This window comes from Nomascus leucogenys, chromosome 10 (assembly GCF_006542625.1).
Source record: "Nomascus leucogenys isolate Asia chromosome 10, Asia_NLE_v1, whole genome shotgun sequence".
In the NCBI taxonomy this organism is placed as follows: domain Eukaryota; kingdom Metazoa; phylum Chordata; class Mammalia; order Primates; family Hylobatidae; genus Nomascus; species Nomascus leucogenys.
The window spans coordinates 75,708,940-75,728,861 of record NC_044390.1 but is presented as its reverse complement, the minus strand read 5'-3'; the positions used below and the strand labels follow the sequence as shown (position 1 = coordinate 75,728,861).

General features: G+C 54.4%; 1 protein-coding gene across 1 annotated transcript; it reads left to right on the top strand.

The window, feature by feature from the left end:
* The first annotated feature begins 2,221 nt into the window (after positions 1 to 2,221).
* TMEM119 (transmembrane protein 119) lies at positions 2,222 to 10,555 on the top strand. Its single transcript, XM_030821321.1, has 2 exons — positions 2,222 to 2,370; positions 7,986 to 10,555. The coding sequence occupies exon 2, from the start codon at positions 8,000 to 8,002 to the stop codon at positions 8,849 to 8,851; it is 852 nt and encodes a 283-aa protein (XP_030677181.1). The 5' UTR covers positions 2,222 to 2,370; positions 7,986 to 7,999; the 3' UTR covers positions 8,852 to 10,555.
* The last annotated feature ends 9,367 nt before the right edge of the window (positions 10,556 to 19,922 follow it).

The following is a 19,922-nucleotide window of genomic DNA, read 5'->3' as shown; positions in this document are numbered from 1 at the left end:
TGGGGCAGGACATGGTGGAGGCAGGATTTGAAGTGGGTCTGTCTGCCTCTTGCTGGGTGAATGAATGAATGAATGAATGCATGCATGACTGAATGAATGAATGTAAGGGGCTGCTAATCCGCCGGACTCCTCAGGTCAGCCAGACGTCCTGGTTCCAGGGCCTGCCACTAACTCACCTCAGATCCCTGCTTGAATCATTAGAACTCACCAGCCTCACTTTCCCCCTCTGTGAAATGGGGCTCCAACCCCTATTCAAGCTACTATCACTGGGGGCATTGTGAGGCCACAGATCCCAGAACAAACCCTCACTGACTCCCTACTGCCTCCTAGGTGACCTTCCAAGACTGTAGCCCAGCTCCTGCCAATGTCTCCAACCCTTACTACCCCTCCTTCAGGGGGATGCTCTGCCCAGGAGGGAGAAGCACAGAATGAGGGGAAGGGGACTCCAAGAGCTTCCCTCAGGCTGGGCCTCCGGGGCCACCTGTACAGGGAGCAGGCTCTATTTGGGTTGGTTGTGTCCCTGCTCCTCGACGTCCCAGGGTCCCCAGACTGCAGCCCTCAGAATGTTGGGTAAGGGCCTCGTCCCCTGCTGGTGGGCCCTGGGGGAGGTTTGGCTGCCCCTGCCCACCCCATGTCTGGTCTAAGACAGGTCAGGTAGGACTGGAACACCCCTGGCCACCTTAAAGTGGGCGCAGCCACTACAACATGTCTGTGGGTGGCCACTTGCCCCTGGGACATGTGTGTGCATGAATGTGTGTGTGCGTGTATTGGTGGATGGTCCCCTGTTCCCTGTAAGATGCAGGGTTTGGGGTGATTTCCAGAGAAGATGGGAAAGTCTCTGATTTTATATCCCAAGCAAATGAGTGTCCCAGTTTTCTGGGGGTGAGTGAGGGCTGCTGGGACCATTGCAGGGAATAATGATAATCTAGGCTTGGTTCCTACCCCGAGTGCACGCACTCATCCTTCATGCACTCCCCTGTTCCAAACCCTCACTGGCTCCGTACTGCCTCCAACCTTCCGAGACTGTAGCCCGGCTCCTGTCAATGTCTCCGACCCTTACTACGTGATCCTCTCTTTGGTCCATGCTCCAGCCTAATCTAATTGAGGTGGCTTGTGCGTGGTGGCATTCCCAGCCACCATACCTTTACCCACGCTGGTCATTCCATGCAGAATGCCTTTCCAGGGCCTGCTTTTCCCGCTCCTGCTCATTCACAGGCATGCCCTCCAGGATGGCGTCCTGCCTCTTTCCCTTGGGGGATTGATCTCTCTGTCTTGGGGTTCTCTGAGCCCTTGACCTGACCCTTTTCTGTTTGGCAAAAAAGTAATTTACCTCGGTGTCCTTCTCCCTGGGAGTCTGTGAGCTCCCCAAGGCTGGGCTGTGCCTGATTCACCTCTGGAACCTGCTTAGCACAGTGCGTGGCCTGCTACAGGTGTTCATTGAGCACTTGCTGAATGAATGCATGAATGAATGAATGAATGAATGAATGCAAGGGGCTGCTAATCCACAGGACTCCTCAGGTCAGCCAGATGTCCTGGTTCCAAGGCCTGCCACTGACTCACCTCAGGACCCTGCTTGAACCATTAAAACTCACCCTGCCTCACTTTCCCCCTCTGAAATGGGGCTCCAACTCCTATTCAAGCTACTATTATTTGGGGACATTGTGCACAGGCCACAGATCCCAGAACATCAGAGTCAGGGGTAGCCCAGAAAGCTTCCTGCCCATCGCTATAAATGGGAAACTGATGTCTGGAGAGGGAAGGACAGAGCTGGGCTCCCTGTCTCAGGCTTGGACCCACCATCAGGCCTCTCTCTAAAACGAATCCCAGCTGCCACGCTGCACCCTGAGCCTGGAAGCCTGAGCCACACAAGGACGGGGAATTTTCCTTCCCACTTCCAGAGGCCTCTGAACCTCCCTGACATTGTCCCCTTTGGAGGGTATTGCGCAGCAGGGTGGGCAGAACCCCAGCTCACTGTCTGGGGGAGCGCTGCAGGACAGCCTTGTCTGTCTGTCTGTCTGTCTGTCTGTCTCAGCCTGCCCTGGGGACCCGAGGTCAGGGAGGAAGTGCCGCATCTGGTCTTCCCCAGAGCGGGAGTGTGAGCAAGGGTGGGATTGCGTGTGGCCCGAGAGTAGCCCCTCCCCTCCCCCTGTCCCCACCCCAAACCCTCTTAATGAAATCAAGCTGGCCCTGCGGCCCAGCCGGGGAGGGAGGAAGGAGGAGGGACGGGAGGAGGGACGGGAGGAGGGAGGGCGGGCAGGCGCCAGCCCAGAGCAGCCCCGGGCACCAGCACGGACTGCCTCTTCCAGCCCAGGCACCCCCCACTCTTGCTCCATTCGGCAGGAGCACCCAGTCCTGTACGCCAAGGAACTGGTGAGTCCTGGGGTCCCCTCCTCTGTCCTGAGAGCCTGGAGCTATCTTGGAGCTTAGGGACTGGGGACTGTCGGAGCACTCTGGGGGGCCTCTCTAAGTGTGTGTGGGCTTTGAGTGTGTGTTTGGTGTTGTGTGCATGAGTGTGGTGGAATCTGAGTCCCATGTGCGGTGCTGGGGTGGGCCAGGGTGGGCCAGAGTTTTGTGTGTGTGCGGCTGGGGCCTTGGTATAGGGGGTGTGTTGCTTCCACTTCTCTGCAAGTGGACGCCAGGCTGTTGCTTCCAGGATCTGTGTGAGGGTGATGTGGATGGTATCGTCCTGTGTGCAGGGATTGGCTGTGTGTCAGGGGGTTGTGTATGTGTATGTGTTGTGTGTCCGTGTGTGTTCTCTGTGTATTGTGTGCATAGGCCATGAGAGCGCTGTCGGGTGTCTCAGTGCTGTGTGAGTCGGTGTGCCTGTGTTGTGTGTCTTTATATTGTGTGTCCATGCTGCTCTGTGTGTGTGTGTGTGTGTGTGTGTGTGTGTGGAGAGGGATTGTGCCTCTAGGACCCCCTTCCCCTAGGACCCCCTTCCCCATCCAGACCTCCAGGGGCCCAGGTCCCTGTCCTTGGCTGGCCCTGGGGTTGGGGGCATGTGCAGTGCTCCAACCAGAACCCCCTCCCCCACACAAGGCCACTAATTGAAGCCAGGTTTCCGTGGGCCGCCCCTCCCCCAAAGGCCACCAGTCTCTGGGTGGGGGTGGGGCAGCCCCCGGTCCCCTAGCTTCAAGTCTTGGGGTCCCCAGGCCTCAGGGGTGGATCTGCACTCCTCCACATACTCAGGACCATCTTAGGGCATTTGTCACACTTACACACGGCCAGCCCTGCCTGACATGTCCCCAGGCAGGGAGTCCTGGGCAATCACGTGGTACCTGCTAATTGGCACCCACTATGTGCCAGGCATGGCCGCATCTTGTCCTAACAGCAGTCCAGGGATGTGGCTCTTATCCCCATTGTACAGATATGGAAACTGAGGCTCAGAGAGGTGACATGCCCAGCCCAAGGACACATAGCCGGGAAGTGACCTCCTCTGGGATATACCAAGACAGGCTTCTCTGTCCAGGGCTCTGCCGGGCTCACCCCTGACTTTCTGTGTGACCTGGGCAGGCTGTTTCCAGTCTCTGGACCTGAGTTACCTCTAAGGTGAAGCAAGAAACGTTGCGCCTGATCCCAGCTCCTAATGGCCTGTGAGATTCTGAGCCCTTGAAAAAATCAGGGTCCGGGGGGAGGTGGGGGGTACCTGGTAGGCAGAATAATGACTTCAGAGCTGTCCAGAACAGTGCTTCATTCCACAGATGGGAAACTGAGGCCCAGAGAGGGCAGGGACTGTCCAGGGCCACACAACCATCTTTTTTGAGGCTCTGCTGACTGCAGGTGGGGCTGGGTCCTCCACACGTTGCCCCCACCTTTCCCTGGAAGCCAGGAGGGGTCGTGGTGTGCAGGGGACTCTGAGAGTCAGGGTCTCAGCCTTAAAGAGCCAGTGGCAGTTTGCGTGTTCTCCTTTCTTGCCCTCTGCCTCCAACTTCGTGTGTGTGTCTGTGTGTGTGTGTTGCATGTGTATGTGTGTGTAGGTGTATGTGTGCATGTGTAGGTGTATGTGTGTGCATGTGTGTGTTTGGTTCTGCATTCCTCGGCGGCCAGAGCTGAAGAGGTTTCACAGAACGGGGTGAAAAGGTTGGTCTTTCCCTGGGTGGCGGCCGGAACAGACAGTGAGCGCGTGTTCCCATCCGGCGACGGTGCTCATTTGTCGACTCAGGGTGGGAAATTGCTGGCTGAACCTGGAGCTCGGCTAGGGAAGGAATTCAGCTACCCCAGACCCCATCTTTCCTCGGGGCTCAGCTACTCTGCACCAGGCACTCTCTGAAAGTTGTCTCATTTGGCCCTAACAGCTCTGAGAGGTGCTACCTGTGGTCACCCTGTCCCAACTTATGGATGTGGAATGTGAGGCCCACAGGAGCCAGACCACAGAGCTGGATGCGATGGAGCTGGGATTCTTGACTCAGCCAGAACTTGAGTGGGTCTCCAGCCACCGGTGGTCCCAGCTGCCCTCTGCAGTGAGAAGTGGTAGTTGTTGCCACGAAAGCTCTCTCCTGGGCTTGACTGGGGGTGGGAGGCAGAGAGGGGACTGGCAGGTCACAGACCCCAAAGCTCAAGGTTGTCTGTAGGAACCTTTGCTAACAGGTGCCAGAGAGGGGAGGGGGTCCTTTCCTCATTTAGCATCTGACAGGTGATGTCCACCAGCGGGAACAAGCCATTCCTGGCTCAGAGTGTGTGGTGTGTGCATGTGTGTGTGGTTGTGTAGGTGAGTGTGTGTGGTGTATGTGTATGGTTGTGTGTATGTGGAGTGTATGCATATATGTGTAGTGTGTGCATGTGTGTATGATTGTGTGTAGTATGTGAATGTGTGTATAGGGGTGTGTGTGTGTGTGGCATGTGTGTGCGTGGTTGTGTGTGGGGTGTATATGGGTATGTGTGGTGTGTGTGCATGTTTGTGTGTGTGGTGTGTGTGCATGTGTGTATATGATTGTGTGTGTAGTATATGCATGTGTGTATATGGGTGAGTGTGTGTGTGGCATGTGTGTGCATAGTTGCATGTGGGGTGTGTGCATGTGTGTGTATGATTGTGTGCGTAGTCTGTGCATGTGTGTATATGGGTGTGTGTGTGTGTGGCATGTGTGTGCATGATTATGTGTGGGGTGTGTTTGGGGATGTGTGTGTGAGTGTGTGGCATGTGTGAATGGTTGTGTGTGTGGTGGGTGTGCATGTGTGTGTATGGCTGTGTATGAGTGTGAGTGTGGTGTGTGTGAATGTGCGTGTAAACTCCTGGGATCAGACAGAGGAAGATTCAGATCCCAGCTCAGCTACTCACCATCTGTCTGTCCTTGGGGAAGTCACTGTCTCTCAACCTCCGTTTCCTCATCTGTAAAATGGGGATAATGAAGCTGCCCCAGGGCTCCTGTAGGATTAAAGGCATGAAAAGGGCTTAGATGAGTACCCACGAGGAAAGCACGGGTGACCAGCTCATTTAAAATGAGCCCCTGAGAAGCTTTGTCTCTTTTTTTAAAAATTGAAATAATTTAATATATTTCATAGATATGGAGGTTTCCTTACATTGCCCAGGCTGGTCTTGAACTCCTGGGCTCAAGCGATCCTCCCAAGTAGCTGGGACTACAGGCATACACCACCAGGCCTGGCTACTTTTTTATTTCTCTGTAGAGGTGGGGTCTTACTATGTTGCCCAAACTCCTGCCCTCAATCAATCCTCCAGCCTCGGCCTCCCAACGTGCTGGGATTACAAGTGTGAGCCACCACGCCTGGCCAATTTTGCCTCTTTCTATGTCCTGGAATTATTGTTTTATTTTTTGCCATCTAAGCCAGTTTGTTCACATTTAATTTCTTTTTTTCTTTTCTTTTCTTTTCTTTTTTTTTTTTTTTTTTGAGACAGGTTCTTGCTCTGTCACACAGGCTGGAGTGCAGCGCCAACTCCGCTCACTGCAGCCTCAACTTCCCGGGCTCAGGCGATTCTCCCACCTCAGTCTCCTTGGTACCTGGGACCACAAGTGTGTGCCACTAGGCCTGGCTAATTTTTGGTGTTTTTAGTAGAGACAGAATTTTGCCGTGTTGACCAGGCTGGTCTTGAACTCCTGAGCTCAGATGATCCTCCCACCTTGGCCTCCCAAAGTGCTGGGACTACAGGCATGAGCCACCGCACCCGGCTGATGCAATTAATTTCAATGAAAGCCATGTCACGGAGAAGCCTCAGGTCACCTGGAACAAGCCCCTAAATGGCCCAACCTGGTTCCTACCTCACCTCCAGAATCCTCATGGTACCTGTGGGGAAGGTAGCGTCCTCTGCTTCACCCAGCAGGCCCTGAGGCCCAGGTGCTGGAGATGTGACCATAGCCAAGGCCTTGGGAACCTGGCTTCCTCCTCCAGCCCGGAACTTGCTGTGTGGCCCTGGGCCTGCCCTTTGCCTTCTCTGGGCCTCTGTCTCTCCACCTCAGTTCCCTCAGGCCTCAGGACAGGATATCCTAAGGCTTTTCCGTGTTGAAGCTTTTAGACCCAAGCCAGCTTCCGGGACCTGAGCCTGGGCGGGGCAGGGGTTCTCAGAGGACAGCACAGTGAATTGTCCCTGGGTTTGAGCAGCTGGGAGCCCCCAGCTCACATCGGCTGGGAGAGATGGTGTTTTGAAACTCAGCTCCTCTATCAACTCTGGCTATGAGGAATTAATTCATCAGCCGGGCTGTCTGGGCCAGGTGGGGTCTTGGGGTTCACCCGGGAGCAGCCTTCCATCGGGGCAGGGAGGCCCCCGGCTCATCTGGTTCCCATCTAGTGGAGGTGGGGCTCATCGGCAGCTCAGCTTTGTCTCGGGAACCAGGACTTCCCCACCCCGGGGCCCATCCTGGCTCCTGCTTGGAGCCTGGGGGTGAGGGCAGCCACAGGGGGCTGTCTATGCATGCCCCTGGCATCCATGACCCCTGCCTAGCTCAGAGACCTGGAGGCTTCAAACCCTAGGAATCTTTTTTTTTTTCTTGAGATAGGTTCTCGCTCTGTCGCCTAGGCTGGAGTGTGCAGTGGCGCGATCTCGGCTCACTGCAACTTCCGCCTCCCGGGTTCAAGCGATTTTCCTGCCTCAGCCTCCTAAGTAGGTGGGATTACAGGGGCACGACACCATGCCTGGCTGATTTTTGTATTTTTAGTAGAGATGGGGTTTCACCATGTTGGCCAGGCTGGTCTCGAGCTCCTGACCTCAAGTGATCTGCCCACCTTGGCGTCCCAAAGTGCAGGGATTACAGGTGTGAGCCACTGCGCCCGCCCTGCTAGGAATCTTTTGCAGAATAAGGTAGAGCTGGGCTGGCGGAAGGTTTGAGAAAGCCCCTGAACCACCAGGTTGTGGCCGCGTGGAGCCACTTTGGCCGCCCAGTGCATGGGACGAGACCCTGAGGGGAATGGGACCACAGAGAGGATGGGGGCTGGAGGGAAGGGTCCCAGAGTTGTGGGTAGGGGGTGAGGTGTCACTCAGCAACCTCAGTCACTCACTCGGTTTCTCACTTACTCAGCCCTGCCATCATTTCTCCCTTTCTGCTTGGATCCAGACCCAACTCTTCTCTGGCAAGTCACCATGTCCCTCTCAGCCTCAGTTTTTTCATCTGCAAAATGGGGCTAATCATAGAACCTCCCACACTGGGCAGCGATCAGGATTCATTGAGAAATTCCATGTAAGAAACTTAAAACAGTGGCTGACACATAAAGCCACAAAAGTGTAAGTTATCATTATTAATTCAGCCACGTCAATCGGTACATTTATTGAGCACTTACTGTATACCAGATATCGGGCCAAACCCTGGGGAGGCCCAGATGAATAAGATTCAGCCCCTGACCTCCGGGACCTCCAGGGAAGTGGGGGAGCACATCTGTACTCCACAGCTGAACCAGCCAGGCTCAGGCCCTGGGAATGGAAGGGACTCGCTAGAAGGTGTTTCATGCTCCCTGTTCCTCCTGGGGGCTGGTGAGCCTGTTTCTGAATCCTGACACTCTAGAGTCCCGCCATGACTTCTCTCCTCCCTCCTGTCTCACAGGTCCTGGGGGCACCATGGTTTCGGCGGCAGCCCCCAGCCTCCTCATCCCTCTGTTGCTGCTCCTGGGGTCTGTGCCCACTACTGACACCCACTCTGTGCCCCTGAAGGCCACGTTCCTGGAGGATGTGGCGGGTAGTGGGGAGGCTGAGGGCTCGTCGGCCTCCTCCCCGAGCCTTCCGCCACCCTGGACCCCGGCCCTCAGCCCCACATCGATGGGGCCCCAGCCCACAACCCTGGGGGGCCCATCACCCCCCACCAACTTCCTGGATGGGATCGTGGACTTCTTCCGCCAGTACGTGATGCTGATTGCTGTGGTGGGCTCCCTGGCCTTTCTGCTGATGTTCATCGTCTGTGCCGCGGTCATCACCCGGCAGAAGCACAAGGCCTCGGCCTATTACCCGTCATCCTTCCCCAAGAAGAAGTACGTGGACCAGAGTGACCGGGCCGGGGGCCCCCGGGCCTTCAGTGAAGTCCCCGACAGAGCCCCCAACAGCCGGCCTGAGGAAGCCCTGGATTCCTCCCGGCAGCTCCAGGCCGACATATTGGCCGCCACTCAGAACCTCAAGTCCCCAACCAGGGCTGCACTGGGCGGTGGGGACGGAGCCAGGATGGTGGAGGGCAGGGGGGCAGAGGAAGAGGAGAAGGGCAGCCAGGAGGGGGACCAGGAAGTCCAGGGACATGGGGTCCCAGTGGAGATACCAGAGGCGCAGGAGGAGCCATGCTCAGGGGTGCTTGAGGGGGCTCTGGTGGCCAGTGAGGGTCAAGGGGAGCTGGAAGGGTCTCTCTTGTTAGCCCAGGAAGCCCAGCGACCAGAAGATGCCCCCGAAAGCCCCTGTGCTTGCAGCAGCATCCACCCCAGTGTCTAACAGTCCTCCCGGGCTGCCAGCCCTGACCGTCGGGGCCCCAAGTGGTCACCTCCCGGGGTATGAAAAGGCCTTCGGCCCTGACTGCTTCCTGACACTCCCTCCTTGGCCGCCCTGTGGTGCCAATCCCAGCATGTGCTGATTCTACAGCAGGCAGAAATGCTGGTCCCCAGTCCCCCGGAGGAATCTTACCAAGTGCCATCATCCTTCACCTCAGCAGCCCCAAAGGGCTACATCCTACAGCACAGCTCCCCTGACAAAGTGAGGGAGGGCACGTGTCCCTGTGACAGCCAGGATAAAACATCCTTCAAGGCTGGGTGTGGAGGCTCACGCCTGTAATCCCAGCATTTTGGGAGGCCAAGTCCGGACATCACTTGAGACCAAGAGTTCAAAACCAGCCCTGGCAACATTGTGAGACCCATCTCTATAAAAACAAAAAACAGTCCACTAAATCAGCCACGTCAATTGGGAATCATATGTCACAGGTCATTCGTGCGGCAAACATCACTACTTTTCCATCAAGGGAGTAAAGAATAAGTGGGAGTTTTGGAAGAGTTTGGATGAGAGATGCCGAGGTGCCCAGCGTTCATAAGGCAACATGCAGCCTGGCGTGAAGCAGTATTTTGGAACTGCAAATGGTTCCCATCTTGTGTCCTTTCAATGCTGAATATTTTAGTGTCATTCTGCCTGTGCTCAGAGTTCCAGCAGCAGAAGTGGGTGTGGTTAATTAGGACACGTCTGTGAGAGGACCCCTGCACACATTACGACAGGTCCCTAAATGAGTATTTCCCAAACTAGGTTCCCCGAGGCATTCTTCAGAAGCAAGATTTTTTTTTTTTTCTTTTTCCTTTTTTTTTGAGACGGAGTCTCGCTCTGTCACCCAGGCTGGAGTGCAGTGGTACAATCTTGGTGCAATCTTGGCTCAGTGCAATCTGCCTCCCAGGTTCAAGCGATTCTCCTGCCTCAGTACCTGGGATTACAGGTGCCTACCACTGCGCCCAGCTAAATTTTGTATTTTTAGTAGAGATGGGGCTTCACCATGTTGGCCAGGCTGGTCTGGAACTCTTGACCTTCAGGTGATCCACCTGCCTCGGCCCCTCAAAGTGCTGGGATTACAGGCGTCAGCCACCGCCCCGGCCCAAACTACTTTTTAAAACAGCTGCAGGGTAAAATCCTGCAGCACCCACTCTGGAAAATACTGCTCTTAATTTTCCTGAAGGTGGCCCCCTGTTTCCGGTTGGTCCAGGATTAGGGATGTGGGGTGTAGGGCATTTAAACCCTCTCAAGCGCTTCCCAAGCACCCCCTGCCTGGGGGTGAGTTTCTCATCCCGCTACTGCTGCTGGGATCAGGGTGAATGAATGGAACTCTTCCTATCTGGCCTCCAAAGCAGCCTAGAAGCTGAGGGGCTGTGTTTGAGGGGACCTCCACCCTGGGGAAGTCCGAGGGGCTGGGGAAGGGTTTCTGACGCCCAGCCTGGAGCAGGGGGGCCCTGGCCACCCCCCGTCGCTCGCACATTGTCTGGCAGCCTGTGTCCACAATATTCGTCAGTCCTCGACAGGGAGCCTGGGCTCCGTCCTGCTTTAGGGAGGCTCTGGCGGGGGGTCCTCTCCCCCATCCCTCCATCTGGGACTCCCCCAACCTCTGCACAGCTCTCCAGGTGCTGAGATATAATGCACCAGCACAATAAACCTTTATTCTGGCCTGAAGTCTCACCAGTTTTCTGGGGGGTGGGGGGAATGAGCCTGCTGGGGAGGGGCTCTTGCATGGGGATGGGGACAACTTTCCGGTGAGACACATCAGCCCAGCCCTGGAGGGTGAAGGGACAGATTGATGTGGGAAAGAAAGGAAAGACTGGTGATCCCGAGGAATGGGCTGGAACTCATGTCCCCAGGGGTGGAGCACCAGCTCTGGACTTGTGGCCACGCAGACCCAGGTTCCATGCCCAGCTCTGCCACTGACTGTGGCCGTGAGAGAATCACTCGCCTGTCTGTTTCCCCTGCAGGTGGTTGAGGACTGGGACGGGTCTCATGGACAATGCCTCCCTCACTGCACCCTTGGCCGGGATCAGGAGTAGGAGGCAGCCCTGGCCCTGCAGTCGGCCTCTGCCTTCTGTCTCCCCACCCACAAAACTCCTCTTGGTCTTTGATGGCAAGTTCCTGCAGCGACTTTTCCCCCCGCACCCTGGGCCTCAGGAGCTGCCAGCTGGAATCCAGATGTGGCTGGGGCTGGGAGCATGTGCTGGGTCCCTGGGGCTGGGGGGCAGTGGGCCATCCCCTGCAGCCCCTCCCCTCCACCGACCCCACCTCCACCCGGAGGGGGCCCCAGAGGTTTGGGTTTCATAACACACAATGGCCTCTGTCTCACTCAGTGGGGAAGGGCCCTCCCTTTCTCAGTCCAGCCAGGCCCGCCAAGAACAGCAGGAGGGTGGAAGAGGAATACCTGTGTGTGCTGCGTGGCTGTGACCTAATCGTTCAACTTCGCTGGGTGTCACGGGCTGTGCTTTCTTCTTGTTCTCAAGCTCCTGCGGGGTCTTAGTTGTTGTGACGTGACTGGGAAGTGCATGAAGCTTCCCTTGAATACACAAAAATCTAGTAAAACAGAGGCAATCATTAGAGACCCTGGGGGAGCAGGCGGGGGTGAGCTCCCTGATCAGCGGCTCCAGTCTGCAGCCTTCCACTAATGCTCAGCGGGACCCTCCAGAGGACATGGAGTCCATGACCTCAGCCATAGCCTGTGACCCCCAAGACTGGTGGGGGGTGAATGAAGGAGGCGTTCCGAGCAACAGAGCAGTTCACCTCTTCCTCACCTCCGAGCTTTTACAGCTGCTGTTCCTTCTGCCTGTGACACCTTTCCACCCCTCCCAACACCCTGCTGCCTTGCTAACTTCCCCCTTATCCTTTAGCTTCTGGCCTAGATGTCCCTTCCTCCTGGGAGCCTTCCCTGATAGCTTCCACCCCACCCCCCTTCCACAGTCCCTTGGCTCAATGATAATAATGGCTTCCAATTAATGAGCCCCTGTTATGTGCCAGGCCCTGCTCTCAGTACTTGGCATCATTAACTCGTTGAGACTTGCAGCCCTCTGAGGTGGGCACTGTTACTATTCTCATGTCACAGATGTGGAAACTGAGGCCCAGAGAGGTGATGATGTCAGCTGCCCAGGTCCCAGAGCCAGGATTCCAGCCCAGCAATTTGATTCCAGCATCTGAATTCTCCACTGGGCTCTAATGCTTCTTTGAAGAATGAATGAATGAATGAATGAATCCCTGGGAAGGGGGCAGCAGGGCTCCTCTCCTGCTTAAAGCCACTCCAATCTGCTCTTACATCTGAGATGGAGTTACCTAGAAGGGGCATTTTATGCACACATCTGGCTGGGCACCAGTGAACACTGAGCCATAGAGGGAGATGGTGGTTGCCGGGGGGTAAGCAGGATTGGGGGAGATTTGGGCTTGAGGCTGGGGGAGAGGGTTCCACTGTTCTCAGGGGCCCAGGAGTCTGCCAGGGCCTGAACAGTTCCCCACTGTCTTTGGGCTTGTAAAATGGCACAGCTGCCACCAGCCTGTGAGTCTGTCCCCGAGCCAGGCCTGCTGTCATTCTAAAGGGGGAGGGGGAGGAGAAGCAAAACTACCCCAAGGCCTCAACCCCAGCTCAGGGCAGAGATGGGGGATTCTGGTCAACTGTGTGGGTGCTGAGGGTGCTAAAGGGCCACTGGTTGGAAGTGGGGCCCCTTCCCAGCCCCTTGCTCTGCTCTGATCAGCCCAGGAGGGCTGGGCCTTCCCTGGCTGGGGCCAAGTCGAAGGTGAGAGTGAGATCGGTCAGTGGGCACATCTCTGCTGGGCACATTGTCTTTAACCCTCTTGTGATGTTTAAGGTGGTTCTGGTCTCATGGTCACCTTGTCTGGGTTCAGTCCCAGCTCCACTCTTTCTTAGCTGTGGAGCCTTGGGCAAGTCGCCTCACCTCTCTGGGCCTCCGTTTTCATGTGTGTAAAGAGGGAATGACCCTACCCCGTGTAGCAGGGGTCTCCACCTGCACATCGGGATTACCTGGGAGTTTAACAAAACACTGGCTCCTAGCCAGGTGCTAGGTGGCTCACACCTATAATCCCAGCACTTTGGGAGGCCAAGACGGGAGGATCACTTGTACCAGGAGTTCGAGACCAGCCTGGGCAACATAGGGAGTCCCTGTCTTTAAAATAATAATAATAATAATAATAACAATAATAAATATCCAGGAGTGGTGGTGGGCACCTGTGGTCCCAGCCACTTGGGAGGCTAAGGCAGGAGGATTGACTGAGCCCAGGAGATTGAGGCTGCAGTGAGCCGTGATCACACCACTGCACTCCAGCCTCAGTGACAGAGCAAGACCCTGTCTCAAAAAAAGTTGACATCTAGGCCGGGTATGCTGGCTCATGTCTGTAATTCCAGTACTTTGGGAAGTTGAGGCAGGAGGTTTGCTTGGACTCAGGATTTTGAGACCAGTCTGGGTAACATGGTGAGACCCCATTAAAATTAAAAAATTAAAAAATTAAAATACTGGCTCCTGGGCCCCACCTAGACCAATGACATCAGATTCTCTGAGGATACAGCTGAGCAACTGTCACTGCCAAGATGCAAAGTCCACAAGGAGAGAGGCCTGGGGGTTGGCCCACCACTGCCTCTCTAGCGCTTGGCATGGTTCCTGGCACACAGTAGGGGTTCCTTGTGTGTGCATGTACAAGTGTGTAAGGCTGAAGGAGGGCATATGAATCAGTGTACCATACATCCATAACAATATATCCATAACCATATTTAACCCACACTGCATTCCCCACAGAGAGCTGAGCAATATCAGTACCCGCATTGCACAGATGAAGAAACTGAGGCTCAGAGAGTTGCAGTGACTTGCTTGAGGTCGCACAGCCCATCAAAGCTGGGATTCGAACCCAGGTCTGTCTAGTTCCTCAAGGCTCTTCAGCTGCCTCATTTTAGAACATATCTATGGTCTAAAGGCCAAGCCTTCCACTATCGGTGCAGTGGGGTGTGTGTTTCATCATAGGTCCTGCATCCCTGTTTCGACCTCCCCTGTCCTCCTTCTCCTGGGGGTGTTGACTGTGGGTCACGCCTGTCCTGTGTGTCTTGCCTGTCCTGTGTGTCTCATTCACACAGGCCTAGAATCATCCAATCTGCTCCTGTTGGGATTAATTAATCCTCTGGTTGTGAGGTGGCCCAGGAGAAAGTAGCAGGTTCATAGCTTCTCTGATTTCCAACCACGACTATTTCATAAGCACCTACTATATGCCGGGTATTGGGAACACAGTGTTAGCACAACGGACCTGAAGCTGTATTCTAGTGGAACAGATGAAAATTAATCAAAGAATGATCTAGACGCAGCTACAGTGATTAATAACAGAAATAGCTGCCATTTGTAAAAGGGCTATTATGCACATGGCTGGCGCTTTGCCAATAATATTTTTTTGCAGCTTTACCGAGGGTTAACTGACACAGAATAAAATGCACATATTTAAAGTGTACAATTTGGCCAAGCCCAGTGGCTCATGCCTGTAATCCCAGCACTTTGGGAGGTCAAAGCGGGAGGATCACTTGAGGCCAGCCTGGCAATGTAGTGAGCACCCCCAACCCTATCTCTACCAAAAAAAAAATTTAAATTAGCCAGGGCCGGATGCTGATGGCTCACGCCTGTAATGTCAGTGCTTTGGGAGGCTGAGGTGGGAGGATCCCTTGAGCCCTGGAGTTTGAGACTAGCCTGGGCAACATGGTGAAACCCCATCTCTACAAAAAATACAAAAATTAGCTGGCATAGTGGCTTGCATGTGGTCCCAACTACTTGGGAGGCTGAGATGGGAGGATCGCTTGAGTCCAGGAGGTTGAGCCTACAGTAAGCTGTGACTGCACCACTGCACTCCAGCATGGGTGACAGAGCGAAACCTTGTCTCAAAACAAAAAAACCCCAACCCCCCCCTCCCAGAAAAAAAACAAAAACAAAAACAAAAAACCCAGCTGCATGTGGTGGCTCACACCTGTAATCCCAGCACTTTGGGAGGCCGAGGCAGGTGGATCAGGGAGGCAGGTGGATCATGAAATCAGGAGATCGAGACCATCCTGGCCAACATGGTGAAACCCCATCTCTACTAAAAATACAAAAATTAGCTGTGCATGGTGGTGCACACCTGTGGTCCCAGCTACTCGGGAGGGTGGGGCAGGAGAATCTCTTGAACCCAGGAGGCAGAGGTTGCAGTGAGCCAAGATCGCGCCACTGCACTCCAGCCTGGTGACAGAGTGAGACTATGTCTCCAAAACAAACAAACAAACAAACAAAAAAAAACAAAAGACAAAAAAACAAAAGTGTACATTTTGATGATTTTTGACATGTGTTTACACCAGAACGTTCATTACAATCAAAATAATGAACATTCTATCACCTCCAGAAGCTCCCTGGTACCCCTTCATAATCCTTTCTTACTCTTCCTTCTCATCCTTCCTCCCTCCCCTAATGACCAGGCAACTATTGATTTGCTTTCTGTCACTATGAATGGTTTTAATTTTTCTGGAATTTTCTACAAGTGGAAACATACAGTGTGTGTTGTCTTTTCTGCCTGGCTTCTTTCACTCTGCATAAATGTTTTGAGATGTATTCATGTTTTTGTACGTATCAATATCTCACTCCTTTTCATTGCTGGGTAGCATTCTGTCATATGGATGTACCACAATTTCTTTATCCATTCACCTGCTAATGGACATTTGGATGGTTTCCAGTTTTGGGATATTACAAAGAAGGTTGCTATGAACTACTAATGTTATTTGATTTTTTCCTCACAGCCTTCAAGATGAGATGATCAGTCTTTCTCTCCATTATACAGATGAGAAGAATGGAGACTCAGAGGGGTCAAGTGACTCATCCAACATCACACAGCCAGTAGATGGAGTGTTGAACCTTAAAGAGTGGGGATGTGTGAGCTGAAAGTGACTTTCAGGAAACTTCTAAGATTCAGAGGGCATCAGCATCACTTGGGACCCCCGAGTGCTGCTTTAGCTCTTGCAGGTGATTCTGATGTACTAAAGTTGAGGATCCCAGACCTTTATTTTATAGTTGGGCATGTGAGGACCAGACAGGGGCTCGCGTAGGGCAGAGCTGGGCAGGAATCAGGTCTCTTGTGGGAAGTCTTGAGCTGTGTCCAGCTCTGCACGGCTTCCTCCTTGGTTCTTCATCTATTTTGGGAGAAGTATATTCATCTGTCTGGAGTGGGACAGGGAATTGCCATTTTTTCAGGAGGTTTTAATTTCAGGATTCCTTTGGCTGCTCAGAAATAGCAGCAGGGATTTGCTGATGGCTCCAGGGCCCGGGAGGTTTCCCGGCAGCTGCTCCCTCTCCCCAGGGGCGTCCAGGGTTTATGGTGGCAGCTGCAAAGCAAATAACAGCCCTGCTGGTAAATCCACTCTGGCCACTGAGGCCCCTGTGATGTCTACCACCCACTGGGGCTCTGTAGTGACACCTGGGGTGCCCTGGAAGGCTGGAGAGTCCAGGCTTGGGGGTGACCACCTGCAGCCTCTCCCTTAGAGTTTGGGGAGTCAGGCCCAACTGGCAGATCTGGAGGGGGAAGAGGAGGGATGGGGACTGCATCCTTCTTCTTCCCCCTCCAGGGGTCATAGGGGTCAAAGATTACAGACAGCAAAGGGAAGAGGGAGGTAGAAGGGCACTGGGGCCACAGCCCCTGCCCTGCCTCTCCTCTTCCCCCAGAATGCGGTAAAGGCACCCAAATGGGTGCACTTTACAAATGTTCTCGGAAGTGTGTATGGTGGTTAGGGGTGCAGGTTTCAGATGACCTGGGCTGGAATCCTAGTTCTACTCTCTCCCCTGGATAAATCACTTAACTCCTGTAGGCCTGTGTTTCCTGATCTGTGAAATGGCAATAATGGTGGTACCTACCTTGGAGTGTGGGTGAGAGTTGAGTTCATTTACTTAAAGTGCTTGGAACGGGCTCCCTGTGGGAATGTACGCTGTGGTTAGCTGTGAACTGTGAAGTGCAGCGCCCGCAGAAGGGGAAAGGGGGACACTTCTATCTCTAAACATCCGGCTGTTCTAGAGTCACCTTTTCTTTCCAGGTCTAGTTTAGAAGCTGCAGAATCATAAGATCAGTATTCTCAGATGCTTGAAACTTTACAGTCTTAACATCTTTTCACAGGGGGCAGGGCAGTGGAAGTGTTGGAGAGGCCAGAGCAGGGCCAGGAGCCAGGGAAGACCTGCAAACCCCAGGGAAGGGTGAAGGATGTGGCTGGAGAACAGACAGGTTCCCTTTACCCTCTCTCTGGGTGGCAAAAAGGCCCTCCAATCTGTGCATGCCTCTGCGGGGGCTGTGCACCCGGTGAGGTGAGGGGTTATGCCTCAGCTGTTCCCTGTCTTCCTCTGGGGTGCGGCGGTCACAACCGGGGCTTAGATGTTGTCTGGGCCAGTGTGGCTGGAGATGTAACTGGTGACAAGTGTGGGGGAACCCAGAGGCTAGGGCTGGTCTGGGGCAGGCGCCAGGGCTATTTCTGGGCGGAAGGAGAAGGGGGACCCAGCTGGGCTAATGACTGGGTGACCTGGAACTTCCGCCTTCTCTCTGTTATGTTCCCATCTATATAAACTTGTCAGCATGGACCCTAGGTAGCAACATCCTCCAGGCACAGTGGGGGAAGAGCACAAGGCATCTGACTCACCTCCTGGAAGACTTGGGTTCAAATCCCAGCCTTCAAATTCCACATCCAGGCTGTGATGTGGAGCAGCTTCGGCCTCCTCTTGGAGCCTCAGGGTTTCACCTACGAACCCACAGGTCCTGCCCCGTTGGGGGCCCCGAAGAGAAAACGCTGGTGGGGTTCGTGGCCCAGGGCCCAGTATGGAATAAGGGTAGTTCCAATGATCCCTGCTGCCCCTGCCCTCAGGAAGCTCTAAAGAGCACGCTGCCTCCCTCGGGCAGTTCTGATTTGTGAGATTGGGTGGCTCCTCCTCCGAGTCCTAGTGCTCAGAGTCCAGTGTGGAGCTAGGCACCCAGTAGGTGCTCAATAAATGTTGGGAAGGGAGTGCTATGCCCTTTTCAAGGCTGGGCCCTCGAATGAGGAGCAGAGGGGATGCATGGCATCAAAGGCATTGGATATCTCCTCTGCTCCTGCCCCCGGGGGGTGGCTGTGATATGAGGAGCTCAGGGAAACCCCCTCGACCCCCATACTTCCCACCTCTGTCCTTCCTCAGCGTTTAAATCTCACCATTAGGATTTCTATCACTTCTTGAGCACCACTGTGTACCAGCCATGGCACTAAGCACTTTCTATACATCGGGTCCTCACAAAGCTGCGGGAAACACCGCTGTTATCCACCTTCTACAGAGGAAGGTGCAGAAGCTCAGAGAGGTGAAGTGACTTGTCCAAGATCACACAGCCAGAAAGTGCCTGCGCCCAGCTTTGAACCTTTTGGGGTTCTTGGACCCTGCAGCACTAACCACTGCTCCACCATGGCTGCAATCCCATGAATGAATGAATGCATGCATGTATGCATGAATGAATGAACGGGGGATGGGGCCCAAAGCTAATGTATCCAACGTCTGAGTGGCCCCACAGCTGGCAGCAGCCCGGAGGCTTTGACCACAAACGCCTCTGCTGGGCTGAGCCCTTCCTGTCTGTTCACAAACGGCGCATGCGCGCACCCAGCGCGGAAGGAGAACCCAAGCTGGTGGGGCGCGTAGCATCCCAGCGCCGCGAAGGATGACCCAACGGGCTGCTGTTTATCTCCATCTTACAGCGCGGGAAGCCCACGGCGGCTGAAGTGGCCTGACCGGGGGCTCGTGGCTGGTGCGTGACCACGCCAGGCTTGCTGGACTCAGACTCTTCCTCTTGCTGCAGGCGCTGCATGTGGGAGGTGCTGAGTGTCCACGGAGTCTGGAGTCCAGGCCCGCAGCCCTGGGGCTCTCCAGAATCCGACATGGAGGTGGGGGGTGGGCAGGGTCCCTGGGCAGGTCCTGGCCCTCGGTTGGAAGCCCCAGGGTGGAGGTCCGGCCCTGCCCCCTCCCTGGCTGTGCCGCCTGGGGCAGGTTACTTGCCCTATCTGGACCACAGCTGGACAGAGGAAGGGAAGAAGGAGGCTTGTGCTGGATTTCAGGGAGCTGGTGGGTCCCAAACCCTGTGTTCCAGGGCAGTATTATGGTTAGCACTGGAGGAAAAAAAGATACAGGATGGCATTTTTCCCTAAATAAAAAGAACTGGGCCAGGCATGGTGGCTCACGCCTGTAATCCCAGCACTTTGAGAGGCTGAGGCAGGCAGATCGCTTGAGCCCAGGAGTTCGAGCCCATCCTGGGCAACATGACAAGACCCCGTCTCTACAAAAAATACAAAAATTAGCCGGGCATGGTAGCGCATGCCTGTAGTTCCAGCTAGTCAGGAGGCTGAGGTGGGAGAATCACTTGAGCCCGGGAAGTTGAGGCTACAGTGAGCTGTGGTTATGCCACTGCACTTCAGCCTGGCGACAGAGTGGGACCCTATCTAAAAAAAAAAAAAAAATCACTCAATTCTTGCACAAGGTCTCAGGAGAAACTGGACTCTTTCCTCACTTTAATCCATCCCAGAGGGATCAACTCCTCTGCCCACCCCCTATTTTAAGAGACTCCTGGGAGAAACCTAGTTCCTTTGGTCCTTTCTCCGTGATCTCACAACCCCTCACTCTCTGGAAGTTCTTTCTGCTATATAACCTAAGTCAAGCAGGGTGGGCCAAAGGCCGGCTTCCCCACATTCTGGCCTGCAGCACAGCTCTGGCTGGAGGACTGGGCCAGCTATTGAGGAGCCAGTTAGAAACACTCTTGAATTCTTCCCATGACCTCTCATAAGATAAGAACATCTCGTCCTTGTCCAGATCTGATTCTTTGTGCTGTCTGGTTTGGAGCAGACTGTGATGGAGATAAATGTCTTTCTTGGAGAGTCACATGGCTGCATGCACCTAGTGTTGTAAATGTGCTGCCCTTTGACCCAGAAATTCTTTTCTGGAACTTGCCTGCAGAAATACTTGTGTTTGGATGCTAAGATGGGCACACAAGGATGTTCATGCTAGTGTTGTTT